Source organism: Lytechinus variegatus, chromosome 3, assembly GCF_018143015.1.
Source record: "Lytechinus variegatus isolate NC3 chromosome 3, Lvar_3.0, whole genome shotgun sequence".
Taxonomy (NCBI): Eukaryota; Metazoa; Echinodermata; class Echinoidea; order Temnopleuroida; family Toxopneustidae; genus Lytechinus; species Lytechinus variegatus.
Window position 1 is genome coordinate 52,258,239 of NC_054742.1, and position 23,140 is coordinate 52,281,378.

Consider the following 23,140-nt stretch of genomic DNA (forward strand, 5'->3'; position numbering starts at 1 on the left):
TAGCAACCAATGCGAACTCAAAGAAATTATTTTAAATAAAATTGCCTATTTTTGATTGACTACTGCAGCAAAGTTTGATTGATTACAGTCTTCATTTTAAGTAAATTGGAAGAACTTTTTGGTCTAAACATGCAGGGTATACTGTAGCGCGGACCTGTCAACCGGATTTCGCACACGAGGTCACCGAAAATGGTGTTAAGCATCCGTGTCAATGATTTCAGAAGCATGTTTGGAGGCTCATAAATCCAAAACTAAATTAGCTTAGAACCAAATATTATGCACATTTATGGACTTTCATATACTCAACAGAATTACAAAAAATTGACCCAAGAGTGTGTGTCGTTTCCTGTAGGGCGCCCTCAAAGTTGGATTTTTTTCAAAAGATGCCAAGTTCAAGGTCACGGATCACCTCCCGTCCCATCGAGGAGGGGGACCAATTTCTGTGTTTTGATAGACATTTACCCATATTTTCAAGTGTTACTTGAGAAATTTTGCTACCGGAATGTTTAGGGGCTGATTTGCGCATTCCAAAATGGTCGTAAACACCCTAAATTTGACGTTAATGACACATACATGCTTTTCAACACTTTTCAAATTGTGATAACTCAAAGATGAAATGCCAAAATACATTGATATCTTCTGTGATGATAGTCTGTAATTGGTATTAAAAGGATATATCTTCAGAAATAGTTTTTATTGTTGGTAATGACCTTGAAAACACACCTAAAATTCAATAAAAACAGTTATTGGCTAATTTTCCAGAATCATATGGCATTCAAATGGTGTTTACATTGACTTTCAAATGGATGTCATTTCAATACAAAGGGTGAGCTTAAGCCAAAACTTGAAAGACATGTTCAACTTTTGTTCTACTTTAAGCAACATAAAATATTTGAACTCAAAACTATATCATTTGACTTGAAATTATTCCAAATATAGCTGATTATTGCTTCGTAAGTAGCATATTCAAATTGCGTGAGTATACATTGCACTTTGCAACACATTTCAAAATGGATTTTCTCATAGAGAGAATACCTGATCAGGCTGATATTTGCAGTATTGGTAGTCTGTAAAGAGTTCTTGGAGGATCTACAGATTAAGTACCTATTCTCTCATGACAATGACTTGAAATTACAGCTGAAAATCATGAAAATCAATAAATCATACAATTTTCATTAGTAATCAAGTGTTTTTTACCCACTTTTCATTTTGGTGTTATTCCATCTTAGATTGTGAGCTCATGCTGATAATTGCAAATCATGTTCCACTTTGGTCTACTTTAAGCTACATAAAATATTTGAACTCAAAACCTTATCATTCGACCTTGAAATTGTTCAAATTTAGCTATTTGTGCTTCATAAGTAGCATACTCAAATCACACGTGTACTTTGCAACACTTTTCAAATTAGATTTTCTCAAAGAGAGAATACCTGATCAGGTTGATATTTGCAGTATTAGTAGTCTGTAATGAGTTCTTAGAGTATCTACAGATCAAGGAACTATTCTTTCATGACAATGACCTTGAAAATACAGCTGAAAATCATGAAAAATCAATGAATCAGACTAACTCAAAACCATATCATTTGACCTTGAAATTATTTCCAAGTATTGAAATGTGTTGCTAAGTACAATGTACATGCACGATTTGAATATATGCTACTTATGAAGCAACAAATAGCTATATTTGGAATGATTTCAAGGTCAAAAGATATGGTTTTGAGTTCAGTCTGATTTATTGATTTTTCATGATTTTCAGCTGTATTTTCAAGGTCATTGTCATAAAAGAATAGTTCCTTGATCTGTAGATCCTGCAAGAACTCATTACAGACTACTAATACTGCAAATATCAGCCTGATCAGGTATTCTCTCTTTGAGAAAATCCATTTTAAAATGTGTTGCAAAGTACACGTGTGATTTGAATATGCTACTTATGAAGCACAAATAATAGCTATATTTGGAACAATTTCAAGGTCAAATGATAAGGTTTTGAGTTCAAATATTTTATGTAGCTTAAAGTAGACCAAAAGTGGAACATGATTTGCAATTATTAGCATGATCTCACAATCTAAGATGGAATAACACACAATGAAAAGTGGGTAAAAACACTTGATTACTAATGAAAATTGTATGATTTATTGATTTTCATGATTTTCAGCTGTATTTTCAAGGTCATTGTCATGAGAGAATAGGTACTTAATCTGTAGAACTCTTACAGACTACCAATACTGCAAATATCAGCCTGATCAGGTATTCTCTCTATGAGAAAATCTATTTTGAAATGTGTTGCAAAGTGCAATGTACTCGCGCAATTTGAATATGCTACTTACAAAGCAATAATCAGCTATATTTGGAATAATTTCAAGGTCAAATGATATAGTTTTGAGTTCAAATATTTTATGTTACTTAAAGTAGAACAAAAGTTGAACATGTCTTTCAAGTTTTGGCTTAAGCTCACCCTTTGTATTGAAATGACATCCATTTGAAAGTCAATGTAAACACATTTGAATGCCATATGATTCTGGAAAATTAGCCAATTTACTGTTTTTATTGAATTTTAGGTGTGTTTTCAAGGTCATTACCAACAATAAAAACTATTTCTGAAGATATATCCTTTTAATACCAATTACAGACTATCATCACAGAAGATATCAATGTATTTTGGCATTTCATCTTTGAGTTATCACAATTTGAAAAGTGTTGAAAAGCATGTATGTGTCATTAACGTCAAATTTAGGGTGTTTACGACCATTTTGGAATGCGCAAATCAGCCCCTAAACATTCGGTAGCAAAATTTCTCAAGTAACACTTGAAAATATGGGTAAATGTCTATCAAAACACAGAAATTGGTCCCCCTCCTCGATGGGACGGGAGGTGATCCGTGACCTTGAACTTGGCATCTTTTGAAAAAAATCCAACTTTGAGGGCGCCCTACAGGAAAACGACACACACTCTTGGGTCAATTTTTTGTAATTCTGTTGAGTATATGAAAGTCCATAAATGTGCATAATATTTGGTTCTAAGCTAATTTAGTTTTGGATTTATGAGACTCCAAACATGCTTCTGAAATCATTGACACGGATGCTTAACACCATTTTCGGTGACCTCGTGTGCGAAATCCGGTTGACAGGTCCGCACTACAGTATACTCTGCATGTTTAGACCAAAAAGTTCTTCCAATTTACTTAAAATGAAGACTGTAATCAATCAAACTTTGCTGCAGTAGTCAATCAAAAATAGGCAATTTTATTTAAAATAATTTCTTTGAGTTCGCATTGGTTGCTATGGGAGGCCGTATCTTAGCAACCATTTGACCTTGGGGCAAAATATTTCAGATTTTTCCGTCAGACACTTGGGGGCAACATTTGGTGCGAGTTTAAAGAAAATCGAAGAGGGTCGGGTGACAAATTGTCTGAAAATTGGTTGATTTGATATGGATTAATGTACATTACAAAAAGCAGGGGTCCGAGGACACTCCCTTGCGGTATTCCGCTGGTTACATCAGCCCAGTCAGAGAACACCATTCACACAAACACGGTGCTGCCAACAAGAAATGACCTAACCCACTCGCATATGAGCTTGACATTATTTCATTTGCATCAATCATCATGCATGATATGTCAGATGCAAATATTTTTTCTGAATTTTGGAAGCGGATTGGCTGGAACTATTTGTGTTTCTGTGTGTAACTGTAAGATTGATTCACTCTATTGTGCGTAGCCAGGAGGCTCCTAGAGAGAAAAAAAATCATTTACAACCAATGTACTTATGTATGCTTACTCTCAACTGAGCCAGGAATTGCTTCCTGTTCATCTGCGTGTACCGCCAAAAACCCTGAAACTTTCGCCCCCGAGATTTCTACTTCTAAAGGATCTAGCCCTAAATCATGTACATGGGGTACAAGAACTTAGTTTTTGACATTTCTACGATATTGATTTCATATTTAAACAAGGATTCATTCAAAAAACAAGAAAAATGTTATTAAAAAAAAAGGGGAAAACTTGCCACCATGTTCACGGCGCCATCTTGATTTCATTGTCTTTCAAGCAAAAGAATTAATAGCGCAATATACTATTTGCATTTTTCTGATGGAAATATGGCCTGATTTGCTGAATTTCAATCTCGTTCATGCATTTGATCAAATGTTGAGGTGTAAGTACTGGTGTAAGTACTGTTCATTGGTGATTGTCGACAGCTAGACTCAAGGTATACCGTGCACGAGGTTTACCATGGGTATTGCCGTCGACGATCAACAGCGCATCGATAGAACATAAGCATAATATTGGAAAGAGTGATGGAACATGGAGCTAACAAGAAAATAAGATTAGTTACATTGTAGCTAGCACAAATTTATTACCAACATCTGCTCAGATTCGATAAAAAAAAATTAGAATTATGCATGATATGATACATGTATATAAAGATAAATAATAATATCAAATAATCTTACCATATTCATAATTTTCATAATATTTTGAATAGCAAGTGCAAATTTATCTTGATTGTATTTCCTCTATTTGTCATTTTTAAAGCACTGAAATAAAGGTGTCCGGCAATAGGATATACTACCATATACATGTAAAGGTATCTTAAAGGTCAAGTCCACCCCAGAAAAATGTTGATTTGAATAAATAGAGAAAAATCAAACAAGCATTATGCTGAAAATTTCATCAAAATTGGATGTAAAATAAGAAAGTTATGACATTTTTAAAGTTAAATTTTTTACAAAACAGTCATATGCACAACTCAGTGACGTGCAAATGAGATAGTCGATGATGTCCCTCACTCACTATTTCTTTTGTTTTTTATTGTTTGAAAACTTTGAATTATACAATATTTCATTTTTACAGATTTGACAATAAGGACCAACTTGATTGAATCATATAGTATTAAACAAGGCTAATTGCACATGTTCAGGGAGGAATTAATCATGGTTTCTCACAACAACGGAGAAAATTGGAATATTTCATACATGTATTTCACGTAATAAAATACGAAAGAAATAGTGAGTGAGTGATCATCATCATGTCATCAGTCTCCTCATTAGCATACCGACAAGGATGTGAATATAACTTTTTTGTGAAATTAAGCGAAACTTTAAAATGTCATAACTTTCCTATTTTACATCTGATTTTGATGAAAGTTTCAGTGTTATTCTTATTGGATTTTTCTCTTTTTATTCGAATAAACTTTTTGTTGGGGTGGACTTGTCCTTTAACTACTAATAAGTTCTGTACACTTAAATGCATGTACATGTAGGTCAGTAGGTGCCAGCTAACTCGGCATTTAGGCAGCTCAGCCCAATTGGAAGGTGCCGAGTTGTCCAATATCTCTTTGCTATTTTGTTCACAAATGTTTGTATCACAATGTTTTATAGTATGATTTCAATTGATTTGTGTATTTTAGTATCCAGCTTACCCTGGCATAGTGTTAGGTTTAGGTTAAGGTTACCTCAGCTCAGGCAATGGTTCGTGTACCCTCAACTACAATACACAGTCTACATGAAAGTGATGAACCATCAGTGTCATCCCATACATGTAGGGCAGGATTGGTCTGTCAATTCACTCTCTGTACAATTTTTGTCATAAATAAGTATAATTGATGCAAAAAAAATAACTTAGATACTTGTACGCTGCTTGTACTCCAGTGATCAGCAATTACATCACTCCTTTTTCATTCTTCTATCAGTCTAAAAACTGATGATTTAAAACATGTAGGCTACCAATTTCTCACACATAAATTCACCGTTGATTTGAAAAAATAACAAAAACCAGAATGTGTGGCCGGCGGCCACGGCAATCATTGCGATTGTGAATGCAATGTGCTTTTAGCATACATGTAATGCAGTGTAGCGGAGGCTCGAGCATACATGAACCATTGCCTGAGGAAGGTTAAGGTTAGGTTTTACTATGGACAACTCGGCACCTAATTTTTCGGTGGGGCGAGTTCTCTCAATTGCCAAGTTGACATGGACCCTGTAAGATGTAACATGCACATGTAGGAACTTTCATGTAGCAATCTCTAGAAATGTGGAGAAAATAGGTAATGCGATACTAGGAAAATTATTCATGGGAGTTTTGATCGTAGGCAATTGACTAACGTTCTAAACACAAAAAGGAAAGTGATCATTATGTAAAGACCAATGGATGTACGCACACATGTTGTGGATTTTAGCCGACTTGCCCCCATCCAACTCGCCATACACTGTACAATATTCCGCCACTGTGTAGTGTGTAGTGATATTGACCTCTTGCCATGCTGTACCTTGATTCAAGAGAAAGAGAGAGCTATCTTGCAATAGGGAGGGGGACATCTCATTAAATGAAAAATAAATAAATCTGAAGGAGTGAAGAGAGACAACTGATTGGGACAGGAACATGAGAGGTAATAGAATGTTGTATTTTAAGTATAGTTTAATTAATTGAAAATGATTAAATTGAATTGAAATGAGAGAAAGCTGAAAAGAAAACATGGTCTGAGAAAAATACTTTTAATGAGAAAAGAATGGTGAAGGTAAAAAAAGAAAGATGTGATTAATATATTTCAATTAATTTTTGTTTAAGTGAAAAATTTGCTGTTTAGTATGATAATTACATGTAGTCTTCCAGTGTAAATTAAAATTAATTCAATAATTGTAGCTCCTCATTTTTCACATTTCAATAAGAAAGTGAACATGTTCATTCTCTCTCACCCACCCCTCATAAACAATCAACAATAAATTTTAATGTCAAAGTGTTCTTTTTCATTCTCTCTCACTCTAAGAAACAACTTTTTTTATTCTCGTGTGATTTTTTCAATACAATTTTCATCATCCTGTTTTTCTTATTTTTCTCATTCCATTGCACACACCATATTTGAACAAGATTATATTCTCAGTTATGGGCTTAAATCTTCCCATGCCTGCAAAACCAATGACTTAACAAGTAATGTAAAGGCTTGTGCAAACATAGTTTTCAACAGTGGATTTTGTTTACTTCTCAAGCTTGATTTGTTGCAGAGGCATACATGTAGTCATTATTGCTGGTACAATGCAATTACCGAGTCAAAAGAAAAAAAAAAGCTTTTTTATGGTGGTGCCAGCAATATGCAGGCGCTTTTGGTGTACAATGCCTTGAATCCACACCCTTGTCTAGAAAACCCAATCCAAATCTCAGTGTGCACAAAACATGCAAAAATACAGATCTGTTCAAATGGGTGTAAGCTGATGGGGACTTCTTCTTGAAAGTTGTCACCACTGATAAGGTTCAGTTCTTGGACATTAGTCCTACATGCTTTTTACACTAGCAAATAGGCCTATCCATAATACTATAGATGGGGCTAAATGGCAATTTAGTCAAATGCTTTGTAAAAGAAAGTGGGCTAAGCATAACCCTGCACTATACATTACTTGGCCCTGCAAATGGCAGGATTAGCCAAGCAATTATGGTGCTACATGTACATGTAAGTAACAGTCTTGAGGCCAGTACATTTCGGCCAATCAAAACCAATGGTTTTGCCAACATTGTCAGATATGTATGAGATTATGTCTGATAACAAAGTTGATAAAAATGTTTCGCTGATGTTTGTGTTCTGGGTACACAATGCAATCACAAAATGTATGTTATTGCATGTATGCAAATAATGTTGAATGAAAATGTGTTGTGTTGGATGAATTTATCGAACTAAAAGTTTTTTTTGGGGGGGGTGGGTCTTTTTTATATAAAGCATGGAATGGGCTTATAATACTTGGATATGAACTTTGTACTTTTCTGACAGCTGATCACTAAATTTTCAAAGTCCGAGCTCTTAAAGGGATATTTTCAAGGGAAATTAAATCATTACCGGAAGGGGATGCTTGATACCTCAGTGATCAAAATTAAAATTTCACAAAGACTCACTTTGAATATTTATAGCTTTTGAATTGTCTTTAAAGGGAAGTTCAACCTTATGGGAAGTAATATACAAAGAAACATATTTCCCAAGAGATTTTGCAAAAATCCATAAAAGTTTAATAGTATTATAGTTCTGATTATGTGACATCACATGTGAGCAGTTCCCTCATGTTTCATTTGATATTAATTTCTTAAAATTGATTTTAACTGTGCATTCATTCATTTATTCATAATCAGTCACATTAATTCATGGATACATGTACTCACAATTTTACTTGTGCATTCATTCTGCATCTATAAGACATATCATTTTATATTGTACTCACTTCCCTACAATATATCTTCAATCATAAAAGATTGAAAAATATAGAATTTTGAGAGTTACATGAATATGCCCTATGGGATAGCTGCTTGCAGATGATGCCATAATTTCAGAATGTAGAAAATTCATAACTTTTTATTCTTTGATGGATTTTCATAAAACCTTCACCAATATTTGCCCTTAATTTAATGCTTTTATTGGAACACATTTATCACCATGGTAGTGCAGTTATAGTGAGAAACTTCTCTGTCGATATATCGCTAAAAATATCTTACCGATGTCGATAACTATATTGTTAAAAGAACATTATCAATACACCTTTTACATGTATGCATTGATTAGCGATTTCACAATACTTGTGTTGGTCAAAATATGTATCTGCCACTGTACCAAGGACGCCTTAAAATCTGTGTTCATCGAATGTTAACGATAACACAATATCTTTTAACAAACATAGCATAAATACATCCTCACCTTTCATGTTATTATTATAAGAATAGCGAGATCGTGTTTTTGGCTAATAAGTATTCATATTTTGTTGAGATATTAGAGTGATTTCTGTTTCTGTTCTGTACATTTTGAGGAAAATATGTTTTCTGTAATTTTCCGTTTGAAAAGCCAATTTTAAAAGGCCGTTTCTGGGAATTCCATCCGTTTTCTGCAATCACAAAAAATCACTGTCATGTCCCTAAGTACTGTATTATCGACAACAAGAAAAAAGTTATCAATAAAGTGGCAAAGAACATGTGATTAATCTACAAGACTAGCAATAATGATCATATCGATAACAGCACGTCATCATGATGAAATACCCCTTTACTAGAGAATTTGCAATTAATGTACATGACTTAATGGTGAAAGTTACTCCATTCGTGTAAGCTAGAATAATATTCTGTGAGTTGTGGCACATTTCTAAGGCCAGCTGTGTAAACATGTTCGTGTATACACTTGTTAAATATGAACTAATTGCAAATTTGTAGCAAATCCATCAGGATAATTTTAAGTACAGGTCTGTAGATCATTTGGCAAGGTAAATGTACATTCAATCAGTGAATTCTCTCATTGTTAATTTCGTAGTAGTCTCAGAATATTATCAGAAATTTGGAATGGAACTCTGGCAGACTACCTTTCTCAAGGGGCACTCTTTATTTCCATTAGGTAACACTGACTTTTGCTTGTTGCATTATTTCAATCTGTTCCTTCCAGTCTATAAGATTGTTGCTTTTCCTGTTCTCAAAAATTGATATAATGGGTGTGAATGTAGTTTAATCTGAAAACAGTTGTATCAACCTCACATTATAGACAGATTTATGTTGGATACAATATGTCATGTACAGTATATGTATGAAGGAATACCCAGTTATTTGGTTATTATAGTGTATGTGTCTGATATGGAAACTCTCTGAGACCATCTGATCCATCCTGGTTGTGTCACATGTTTGTTTATCTTTCAATTGTTTATTATAATTGTATTTTTATGGATTTGGATTCTGTTCTGTTGGAAATGAGAAACAAACATACCTATAAACAAAACAGAAACCGAAACTGATTGGATCACTGAATTTTGACACTGGTTAACACATTCAGTTACAATGTACAGTGTACTTAAATAGTTCATTATAGATCAATTTTATAATTTTGTGCCTTTATTAAGAATATTGGAAAATAAGAAAAGCTCTCAAGAGTCGTAACAGTTTAAAGGTTAAACTGTTTTTATTCAATAAAAGGACATCGTGCCCATTAGATTATAGAGTAACTTCCAGGTACCATGCTATTTAACCATTCACATTAAACACAAGTCACTGCAAACCTTTGTAGGTTTTTTTGTCTTTACAATATTACAATATTGACAAGTTCATGTCATTATGGAAGCCATTGACGAATACCTCCTGAACTATCTTCTCTATTTTATTTCTTTATTTGCTCTTTTTCCAGTGAGGGCTTGCAACATCAAATATGTGAGCCTGTGCGTGCTTGTACTCCAGAATGCATCCCTTATCCTCATCATGCGCTACACCCGGACGCTTCCCGGTGACCGTTACTTCACGTCCACCGCTGTCGTTGTCTGTGAGGCACTCAAGATGTTCACCTGCGTCTTCATCATCCTCCTTCAGCTGCGAGGCAATGTCCTGGAGTTGTGTGTTTTCCTGTGGCAGCATATCGTCCTGCAACCGATGGACACCCTGAAACTGGCTGTACCTTCAGTCATCTACATGATCCAGAATAACCTTCTTTTCATTGCTGTGTCAAACCTTAATGCTGCCACTTTTCAGGTTAGTTTTAATTGTTGTCACAGGTTGGGCTTCTTTCCAGGATAACCTTTAGCTTCAAGTTCAGTGTTGAAACATTGTTTTTAGACCATGCATGAGTAAGCATGAATTAATTTTGCCAAAAGTAGCACAATTTGCTGCTAATGTCTTATTCTTCTTTCATGTCCATCATCGACATGTACAATGTACAAATAATCACTGTCAAATATTTGGCCAGAACTTGGCACATTGTGCCCTTCCTAATGGAATAAGAGGTGAACAATCCCAATATTTCCAATGTGATGGAAATCTGGGCCCTGTTGTACAGAGAATAACGATTGATCCGATCAATCGTAACTCTGTGGAAATACATCAGTGTCATCATTTTTTCTATGAAAAATTTGCACAATGTCCATTTTATGCAAAGAGAAGCGCAGTGAATTTTCAAGAAAACAATGCATGAATATACATCACAGCTAGAAAATATTTTGAACAAACATGCATAACAGATGTTGACGTTGCTGGCCGTCCATAGTTGCGATTGATTGGATAAATTGTAACTCTTTGTACAACAGGGCCCCTGAAATCAATTATTGCCAAATTTTTCTGTGTCACTTCCAGATTTGTCTGAATCTTCAAAGATATTCCTTTATTCCATACACTTCACAATGAAAAAAACCCTGATATGTTCAATTTGCTATATTGCCAAAGGCATGTAAATAGTAATACACATCATGTATCACTTTTGTAATGGTAATTGTCAATGATAGCAGTTCATATTTTTCTGTAGTTTTCATTTCCTTTGTTTATTGTTAAACAGATTTTTTCTATGATAAAGGTTTACTCCACGTCTCCACCTAAAAATTAACATGAAAGATGAGAGAGACTAAATCACATGTCGGCTGTGTCATTTACAGGTGACGTACCAGTTAAAGATCTTGACTACTGCCCTTTTCTCCTTGATAATGCTGAAAAGGACATTGAGCTCTCTCCAATGGTTTGCATTGGTACTTCTGTTCATCGGAGTAGCCATCGTTCAGGTAAAATACTTATGTTTATTCTATTAGATCTGTGGACTGATCTGTATGTGTGTATCATGATTCCATTTTCTTGACCATTTCTTTAAAGGTAAATACTAGTTTTGGTAACGATATCAAAATGAGTTCGTACAGAATCCAATGAAATGACCACCAAAGTGTCTGTTTGTATAAATAAAACGTATGTGCCAAAGGATTTTGGAAGAAATTGCGTAATTGCTGAGAAATCAGCAAATAAGCACAGGATTCGGGTAGGGCGTCGGGCCCGACATTCAAAGCAATAATTATACACTGTCCCATGTGCGCTTATCTGTGTTGGGGATCTTCAGTCTGAACATTTTTCAGCGTAGATTTCAAGATTTCACAAACTTCAGTTTATGTAACTCTACCAGATCTAGATCCTCGATGATATACCGACAATTAAGACTAGATTTACAGACTTTCTCATGAAATCAGTGTTTACTGCAACTACTGCAATTTCTCTTCAATACGTAAGCATGAAACTTTACCCATAACCCAACACTTATTATTACCCTTCTTCTCACATTACTTCCTCATGAATGAAGGTGATAATTGACTTTTCCTGTAATGATATTAAGGATGCACATGCTTTCCAAACAGACTTGCAAATTCTGTTTCCTTCTGAACAATGTACTTATACCAAAGTAACTTAGCAAATAATTTGTTTCTCTGATGGTAATCTCTTTTAGATGCAGCCAGGCGATCCTTCTAAAGAAGCTACCGATAGCACAACGGCAGAACAGTCTCCCATGAAGGGCCTGATAGCCATTCTCCTTTCCTGCCTATCCTCCGGATTTGCAGGTGTGTACTTTGAGAAGATCCTCAAAGGCAGTCAAGGGTCTATCTGGTTGCGGAACATCCAATTAGGACTGTTTGGATCTCTCACAGGTATCCTGGGTATCTGGCTGAAAGATGGCTCAGATGTCATTGAGAAAGGTTTCTTCTTTGGCTATACAAAGTATGTTATCCTTGTGATAGCCTTGCAGGCATTTGGAGGACTCTTGGTTGCAGTGGTTGTGAAGTATGCAGACAACATCCTCAAGGGATTTGCCACAAGTTTTAGTATTATCATATCAACAGTATTTTCGGTGTATCTATTTGGATTCATGATCAACATCCAATTTTGCCTAGGAGCAGGACTTGTGATATTGGCCATATATCTTTACAGTTTGCCAAAACCAGTAAATACTCAACCCGTAGTGTCCCGAAATGAGTAAGACAACAAGTAATGGTACATGATTGATTCATACCTTGTAATTATCTAGCAAATAGAAATAGCAATTTTTAAATGGTTTGCACATACCGGTACCAACCGTCACTTCCAATTTTTTTAGTCCTAACTGACAAAGCCAATCGAGCAATAACACAGAAAGTGACATTATGTAAAGGACCACAACTATTTTTCTCCTGTTATCCCTTACCGCCACACCATCATTACATCTCTCCAGCAAACATACATCAAATTAAGAAGATAAAGTTGCTGCTTCTTTGATTCTGCTTCTTACCCTTTTATACCCCTCATTAAATCTGATAAATGTCATCCTGTTGTACATTCCTATAATTGCAATTTAATGTAGTTTTCATTTCCATCTGTATTGGGTATTGTCTATTCAGGCAAATAATGATGATAAAGATAATGAATGATAGTAAACACGTGTTAGCTTTCTGTTATTATCTGAATTGTTACGTGCAATATTTCTTTTATGTCATTGTTCTAAGAAAACTGGCAATTCCATTCACCGATCTAGGAAGAATGAAATTATTATAAGTAATAATCATATTTGATATGTAATGTATGTATTGTTCCTTTATCAGCAAATCTTGGTGCTCAAGTTTTTCAAATCTCACCCGGCATAGCTGGGCAACTGTGCTCACAGCATTCAAAGAACTTCCTCCCATTGACACCTGTTAACTTCTTGGTGGAGAGTGACAAAAGTAGAAAATATCTTGCAAAAGAACATTTGTGCCATGGTGGGATTTGAACATGGAACTATTGTTGGAACTCTCTCAACACGTTGACAGTTTCACCCACTAAGACACAAATTTCACTTCATCCAATTGAAAAAGCTTTCTGTGTTAGTGCTGGATTGGCAGTTGTAACTTTTAATTGGCAAAGATGATAAGGTATAAGCCAGATCCTGTCTTAGAAATTCAGTTTCATTTTTACTTATTTATTTTCATCTTACTTACAGGGTACACTTCTTGTTTAGTTCCTTCAAGAAAAAGATGATCTTTGGAGAATTGTCATCTTTGGTATCATTATTTTATGACTGAATTTCTCTAATATTGATTTATAATTATATCCAACATACTTGCAACCTGTAGCTTACATGTATGTAGTACATATTTTGAAACTGGATATGTTTATTATTTGTTCAGTACCTTTCTTTCTCTGGGAAATACCATGTAGTCACTCTTTACATGCAATACCATCACATACTAGCATATTTATATATGGGTAGTAGGTACTAGCAACCTATGTAGAAAAAAGCATTGCTGATTGCTTGAAAGTCGGAATAGCTCGAGTTCAAACCACATGTACATGTAGAGTGTAGTGACAGTTGGAATTCCTGTCAAATGCTCTTATAAATTTCAAATCTGAGATTTAAAGTTAAAGGGGAAGTTCACCTTAATAATAAGGCGGTTTTAAAGAAATCAGAAAGAAGTTACATGTAGAGAGAAATATTGGTGAGATTTGATGAAAATTAGTCAAAATCAAGTTTATTTTGATTAGCTATGTGTTTGTGACGTCACAAATGAGTAGCTCCTGTGTGATATATACCGGGAATAATTCTGCTTTAAAAATTTGAATAGCATTTTTGGTATGTAAAATATGCTATACAAAATACTTAATGCATAGCAGTCTTTCAAAAATGTGGAGCATATTGCGATACGATACCAGGAAAATTATTCCCTGATATAATTTGTTAAATGCATTTTTCTTAGAAAATTGGAAGTGATTTTATTTGTCCACGAAATATCAGGTATATAATTTCATACCCCTTCTGCAATTTCATTACTATTCCATAAAAAATTGATATGATTTATATTATGTGACATGGGGAGGTGTCTCTCATATAACATCACAGATCAAAACATCAGTATTTGTTATTCTCTTTTTTATGGATCTTTCTCAAACCTTCAGCAATATTTTTCTCTTTTTTTCTGGTTTCATTATTAAAAACAAACTTATCATGGTGAACTTCCTCATAAAGCGGTTTAGAATGTCAGGTATTGCCCGTATCTGTTTGCACAAAACGTTCACATTGTACACATGCATCAATGGTTTGACTGTATTGCAATCGATTGCAATGCTTTATGTTACACATCTCTTGAGACTCACAAGGTTGTGAGCAGCACTAATTGTCAATAGATATATTAAAATGAAGTGCTCCTGTCATTGAAGGGCAATCCAACCAAAGTGGTAAGTTCTAAAATAAAAATGAGAATTGGTTTAGTGAAAATATTAAAAATTTGTACAAAAAATAAGGAAATTTATCATTATTGGTCGAAGATTTTAGGTCGGAACAACTCTCCTTTCTCTTCCATACACAAAATGACTTAAGAAAGAAATAACCTGATATTTATATTGTAATTTGATTGCTGCCTGGGGAGGAAAGGTGCTTACAAATTTAGTACTTGAAAATGAGAGAGTTGACCATACAAGTACCTCTTATACATGTAGTTAGTTTGCAAATTTTGGGATTGCGTACTCCTTACTAGTTTCCATTTTTCAAGCATCTTCAATTTTTTTAGTGAATGACATTTTTAAAACTTACTGTGCTATAATTCTGCTTTCACACAAGTTGATATAGTAACCGATGTCAAATTCCCCATTAATAAAATCCAGAAAAGAGGACATCTAGTCTAAACTAGTATATATTTTCCATAAAAAGATATAAGAGATGTGCTTTCCCCAAGTGTGCATTTATGTGTTGGTCCCAACATTTAGTCATCTTGTCTATGTGATATGTTCCTTTATTAGAGTTTGAATGATGTGCAGCTTGGGCAGTAATTATTTCACCCTACTATACAGGAGCTTGGTAAGAAAGTAGTCTGAATAATTACTTCCCAAACTGTAGATTGCTATGTTGGGCAAGCCTTTGTATTATTTCATATCTTCCTTTGAAAAGATATCAAGTGCCTATTATCATGGAAACGGGAAGATCAGTCTGCAAAAAAAGAAGAAGATATAAATGATAATAATGAGCCGACTTTAAACCTGCTTTTAGTAAAGTGACATATTTATGTGATTTATTTTCGTGCGGGCTGCCCCTGTTTTTATGTCCAGTGTGTTGTCATTAATAGCCTCTGGTTGTAAATGATACAAGGGTAAGAAGTGGAATTATGAAAGGTTGAAGATTCTGTTGGGCAGAGCATTCATATTTTTCTGTAGGGTATTTATGTTTTGGGTCATGTGTTGATTCATGTCAATTTCTTTAGATTATTTATTTATATGATATTTACTACCTTTGACAATCATGGTAAAAAAATATCATACACTGTACTTCCAAATTAAAGACCTTTTCATCCTGTTCAAAGTCTGTCTTAAATTTTGGTAAATTCCCCTTAACTCGTGGTCACTATCCCAAGTTATTACTAAATTGTAGAAGTATTTCCTAAAAACTTTTATGATGTGGATGATATGAAATGATACATGTTTTAGTTGAATGTATGTTGAAAATTTACATAAAAATCTATTTTGGTTGGAATCCTGACCAAAATGAGTAAACAAAATATTTTTGTATTTGATACAAAACTATCCATGTAAATTAAGGCCTATAATTTAGTAAGAATGGGTCACTTTTTATTAATCACATTTTTATGGTAATTTCTTCTCAAGCATGGAATTGGCTGAACTTTTCAGGATATAATCTTTTTAGCTGTTTGATATATACAAGCACAATTTTTTTAAGGTAAATGTCTAAATGTTTTTCCCCCTAAAGATTGAAAGGTTATAAGATCAGGCACTCAAATTGTAATTCTCAATTATACCAAAGGTTTGGCAGACTTTTTTAAATGTTATAATTGCTTATGTTTTGTTGAATGCATAATTGCATATGTCACACAATTGTATACTTTCTTGTTTTTACAGCATTAAAAGTGAAAGTTAAATTATAATTGATTACCTTGTTTTTACAGCTTCAAAAGAGAAAGACCAGATACGGGCATATTTTTTTTCTTATGTATTCATGTTTTTACATGAATCATCAAGTGTACATCAGCATTAATGAATTATATATTTTTTCATCTTTTCCATTTATATTTTGTTATTGTGTAAATACATAGAATCTGATTGTATATCGAACGCATTTATGAAAGCCTTTACCTTGATTCTATTTTCAGAAACATTCTGTAGACAGAAAGAACTCATTGCAGGTGGCTTCCAAAATAAAAGGAAATAATAATTGATGGATCAAGCAATTGTGAGGTGGGAACATTGCTCTTACAGTGTGTGTAATATTATTTGTGTGGCATATACTTTGAAGCCCCTCCCCCAAGCCCACCAAAAGTCTGAACATATTGTATTCTTTGCTTTCAGCCATTCATGGCAAATTTAGATGAATTTATCTGATATTATTGTTAAAGCTGTGTATTTTCTATTTCTAAATTTACCTTTATATATTGGTAGTGAAATAAAAGAAATCATGAGGCTGCCTATGAAGATGAGATTCAATTTTCTTGTGTTTGTGTGTTTGATTTACATGTCAAAATATTACTCTAATACTAGAAATCACTGTAACTGGAGGAATATTCTGTGGTGTGGAATTTATTGCTATTCAAAAACAATGCATTGTTAGTGCTATAAATGACCGCCCAACCTATCTTGTTTATTTATCCCAATAGTATTTTGTGTTCAGCATGTCAGACCAGGAAAGTAAATGAAATTTCCTGTTTCACTTACTTTTTCAGTTCACAATTCTGTAAGAAAAACAAATCTTTCGTTCTCTTCTCCGTTTGTTTCTCCATATTTATTCCCCTTCTCCCTCTGTTTTTTTTTTCATAGGAACTTTCTCTTTCTCCCTCTTATCTCTCATCTCTCTAGCCCCCCCCCCCACCCTCCTCTCTCATCCCTGTTTATCTCTTTCCCCACCCATTTTTGTAATGTGATTGATTGGGGTGATGATGATGATGATGATGATAATGATGATGCTGATTTTGATGGTGATGGTGCTGCTGATGACAATAATGATGGTGATGATTATGATGACGGTGGTGATAATGATATGACGTAGTAAATAATTCTTAAAACTACCTGAAAAAGCTTGGAAAGTACGGGTAGGTATGTGTCGTGTAAATAACGGCACAGTATTGTGACCGGCATTGATTTTTTTTTTGTTCAGAGGGGCGACCATCTTCTAGCTGCACCCAGTAGCACGGTCGCCCTCAATCGATTTGGATAAAACAATGACAAATGATTCAGATTGATTACTGATTAATAGTTAAAGAGAATACTAGTATAAAGTTTTATAAGCGCCATGCAAACCCCCTCTACAGAGTTTCCTGGGCAAAAAGGGGGCGCGACAGTGCCGTCACCAGCTTTTTTCAAGGTGCTTTTGGGGGAGAAAGATAAAAATTACCAATTCTGATGTCAGGCAGTGCTGCTGGTGCTTCTCGATACCATCCTTCCACTCGGCGACGATCCCCCAAACCCCACCCCCCCCCGAGAGAGAAATAAATGAAAAATTGTGGTCTGGAGGGGGATGCGTCCCCAAGCCCCCTCCCCCCATCTGTACACCACTAGATAACTGCGTTTAATTATGAAACATTAAATAAAGGTTGAGTAATTCCCTCAAGAAATATTTTGGGGTTTGTTCATAAGCTTTTTCATGCAAATTATGCAAATGAAGCTAGTCTCCGGCATATTACGTGTATGTACCCTCACCATTCTTTTTTTCGAAGACTGATTAACTAAAATAACCGGACAGTATGCCTCAACTGCACATCGATATTCTTTATGATTATAGTGATTTATTGTCTTCTGCGCATATAATATAATAACTTTGAACAATCTGTGGAAGAAAACTTCCCGATGAAACTTAAGTCAAGAAAAATAAACATGAGTTTTCTTGAAACGATATTGACGGAGGCAATGAATTCTTTGAAAATGTCGAATGTCCACCTGTCCAATACTAAATCCTTGGTGATATGCACCGAGATGTGCACTGGGGCGAGAAAAAAAAACCGAGTGAACAAAAGGCGGGAAATTTTGAAAAGCTGATAACACAGGCAGTAGAAAAAATGACCCTTTCCGACAGGAATGCAGGCCAGATGCAAGAGGGCAACAACAGTTCCAAGACAGCATATGCTCAATGCTGAGAGAAGAAATAATGTCCGACCATGGCGCCACGAGGTTTTGAACCATCGGTAAAGGCGGTAAACCTTCCGACAGATCTCGCTTTTCTGATGTCAGTGCGGTGTCAGTGCGTGTGAGAAAGAGAAATTGGTATGTACTTCTGGAAATGATTCCAAAGATTAATTTGATAACCAGGTAAATGGAATAATAAAAATAATAATAATGTAATATACAGTTCAGATCTGTTTGTATATACATGTAGGGCATTACCCGATGTAGTGTGCGTCCTGCACAGACAGATCTTAATGAACTTGCAATCTGCAACGTCCTTAACTGTGTTGAGTCTATATAACACATGAACACTCAATTTTCAAACGTAATTGTCAAAAAATGATCTACAACATTAATTTATAATCTTTCTTTCATTACAATCTTGGTGATTGTTTTCATGTTCTACAAAACGAGAAAATTGTAATTTGGGGGCATATTCTATTCATTTTTGTGGGGGAGGGGCGTGGGCCCTATGCCACCATCTGGATTCCAGTGCCCTGTGTGCTGAAATATGGTCGATCATTTGGCTTATAGTTTTAGTGGACATATTCAATGTTGGCATACGAATAGTTTCATGGTCATATGGGTAGGTCCAAGCTCAATTTATTAAATTCTTTTTCAAAAAATGATAAAAATAGTTTGTACGTTACATTTTTAGATTCACATCAATGAATTTTCATCATTAAACTTATTGGAGATTTCTCTGTTTATTTAAATCCGTTTTTTGCTGCTGGACACGAAAGTGGACTTGATATATTACAGACAGGTTTTCAACTGGGATATTAGCTTGAAAATGAAGCTATGTGACAAAATGTCACAGCAATGGCATCAGGGTATCAGGAGAATGCAATTAGAATGATGAGGGATATTTCTCCGTAAACCAATCATACCGTGTACCAATGATTAAACACGAATGCTTGTGAGAGAGCAAATTAAGAAGGGGCGGCCATTTTTTTTTGTGGAAATTTTATTTTTTTTCCCTTAAATTAGAATATTCTGGGCAATGCTTGTTATCCTGAAAAAAAAACATGTGTATGCAACTAATAATTACTACGAACGCGAAGCGCGAGCAGAAATGAACTGAAGGGAAGGGTAACTTTTAAAGACTGCTTGCAGTAAGCCATGAATACGTTATATATTTTTAAAATGTAATAATGTGAGCGCGTAGCGCGAGCTGAAATTTGTTGACATTTTTACCTAAAGAATTAGAATTCCAAGGACCTATGTAACTTGAACAGGTTTAATTAAACAATAGATGCGTGCGCGGAGTGCGAGCGGAAAATTTCGAGATTTAGACCTTTATTGAACGAGACACTCTTAATGTTTTGTAAATCATGAAAAGGATGAGTAATTGAGGATCTTCATTTCATTAATAATGCGAGCGCACAGCGCGAGCAGAAAATTCTTATATACGTTTTGAACTGATCTTAGCCATGAAGATGTTACATATTTCAACAATCAAATAATGCAAGTGCGAAGCGCGAGCTGATAAAATAATTACATTTAACATAAAGAATGGAAAATTTAAATCAATTATTGAAATCATGATCAGGAAAGTTATATCACTAAACAATTCATGCGAGCGCAAAGCGCGAGCGGAAAAATTCGAGATTTAGACCTAAAAACGGGACACTCTATGTTTTGTGAATCATAAAAAGAATGAGTAATAAGTTATATTCATACCTTAATAATGCGAGCACAAAGCGCGAGCAGATATTTTTTTTATATTATCTGAAAATGGATAATGATTTAATATAGAACAAGTTGAGTATCCAAATAAACATGCGCGCGCGTGTTTCATATTTAGACCTAGAATCTAGGCATTCTAAATACATCGTTTATCATGAAAATCAAAGCGAGCGCGAAGCATGAGCTTAAACTATTTGATATTCCGATCTGAAAAAAGAGTCAATTTCTGCTCTATTTTTTGTAGGAAAAATGTGAGGTTGATAGTGATCGCACTTAATAAGGAGCTGATATTTTTTATTATATATTTTTAGTTTTGACATAAGACTGGGACATCCCTACAACATGTCATCATATGAAAATGATTATTATCTTCCCACTCCTCTTACTACAGGCGCGGGATGAAACAAAAAGGACAATTATTTTTTTTAATTATATCTTATTCATTAATGCCTAATGAAGGCGCGAAATCTGATGATATTATGGCCTGAAAACTGGGCATTTCAAGGATAGCTACTATTACTAAACAATTCATGCGAGCGCGAAGCGCGTGCGGAAAAAAAATCGAGATTTATACATAAAAGCCAATCAAAATGCGAGCGTGCAGCACTATAGCCGATACGTTTTGACAATCAGATATGAAAAGGGATGTTTTGAAAAATTTTATGGAATACATGATAGGTACCTGATAAATCCAAATTTGCGAGCGCGCAGCGCAAGCAGAAAATGTTAATATTTAGACCATAAAACTGACATTTTTACAGAACGCTTTTTATAAATCAATTTTTAAATCACACAAAATAATGAAAAAGTTCGATTTCCGAGGTGAAATATGTCTTATATATTGACCTCCAAACTTGAATATAAGCTCCATATCGAACAAGATATGAAGACCATCTAACAGGCAATTCGAGCGCGAAGCGCGAGCAAAAATTTTATAAAGTGACATGAAAGATTCTTTTCATATTCCAAGTCTTCCCCTTATCTTATTTTATTCACTCGTCTTCCTCCTCTTATTTTTCACCTCTTTTTTCCCTCCTTTTCTTTTTTTTCTTTCTTTCCCTTTTTTCTTTTTTTTTTGCTCCGCCAATGGGGGGAGGGCGGAGGGCGGGCCCCTCGCCCCCTGGATCCGCTCATGTAGAACTGTGTTTTTAGCCAATCAGAATCAAGGAAAGTTGTCAGAACGTCGGACGAATTGTTGATGAAACACTCCCGTTGCATAAAACTTTTTACCTGAGAAAACTCTGGTAAAAACTCAAAACTAAGGTTAGTCTGATTTCCGCCATTGACTTTAGCACAGGGCAAAAACTCCGGTAAAAACAACCTGAGTTTTCTCTGGTAAAAAGTTTTATGCAACGGGCCCCAGGTTTGTATGCAAATGAGGGGACCGATGACGTCACCAACTCACTATTTCTTTTGTATTTTATTACATGCAATATGAAATATACTTATTTTATCATGGTAATGTGAAAGAAGTTTCACTTTCCCTGAATAAATTACGTGGAATTACCATTGTTTTCACATTTTACGGTTCAGTCAAGTTGGTCCTTATTGTAAAATTTATAAAAATTGAAATATTGCAAAATTCAAACAGTACAAAATAAAAGAAATGAGTGAGGGACATTATAACTTTGTGAAATAAGCGAAACTTTAATATGGCATAACTTATTTTACTTCCGATTTTTATGAAACTTTCAACATTATGTTCGTTGGATTTTTCTCTTTTGATTCAAATCAACATTGCTCTGGGTTGGACTTGACCCAGAGGGTCGTCCTGGTTTGGCGACGCGGCATTAATAAATAGAGAAAGAAAACAAAGTGGAGAGGAGAGAGGGGGAAGAAAAGAAGGGGAAAAAATTGGTCTAAGAACTATTTTGCCTTACAAAAAGTTAATTAGTCTAATACTCATTTTGTTTAAGATATTTTTTATCTGACATCCAGTTGGTATAATGCTTTGTATTCGATTAATTGGTCTGTAAGCATTATGTTGGTGTAGTTAGGGTTTATACAGTACATGTATTGTAAAAAAAAATCAACCGATAAAATTTTTACAAATAAGATAGGATCTCTCATGCTGGATATTTAATTATTCTTAACTAAAAATTGAGCATTTTGAGCACTTAATGCAATCATAAACAAGATGAGTATCTAACCAAATAATGTGTACGCGAAGCTCAAGCTAAAAATTTTGATATTCCTATAAACGATAAACTGAATGGTGTACCTGTACCGGAGCTTTTAACAGTGTTTACATAAAAAGGTCACATCGCCAGTAAGAGACAAGGCAATATATTTTCTGGAAACATAAAGAAGAATTCTTCGAGAAATTACTTGCCATTTATTTTATATAATTAAATTAGGCTTCCTACGGATACGTTTACTGCAGTCGTAAGATCCAGGGCTATTAAGGTTGGGGTTTAGCAAGTTGAAAAGAAAGTATTCTTTCACAAATCTACGAAACATATTTTAATACATAAATAACATTATTTACATTTGTCATAAGTATGTGCCAATCATTATTTTACTATTACCACTGTTTGAATTGTTGATGTTCAGTTTATACGTAACTTTGTTTTTGTTATTTATATTTTCTTTTTACAGTGCGTCCCA

General features: G+C 34.6%; 1 protein-coding gene across 1 annotated transcript in view; it reads left to right on the forward strand.

Annotated features, from left to right (window-relative positions):
• Positions 1 to 14,362, forward strand: part of LOC121411320 (UDP-galactose translocator-like) — a 30,448-nt gene extending 16,086 nt beyond the window's left edge. Inside the window, 4 exon segments of the mRNA XM_041603982.1 lie at positions 10,125 to 10,462; positions 11,356 to 11,478; positions 12,186 to 12,701; positions 12,703 to 14,362. Of these exon segments, the coding sequence (XP_041459916.1) occupies positions 10,125 to 10,462; positions 11,356 to 11,478; positions 12,186 to 12,701; positions 12,703 to 12,735 (1,010 nt within the window). The 3' untranslated portion in view covers positions 12,736 to 14,362.
• Positions 14,363 to 23,140: the final 8,778 nt, after the last annotated feature.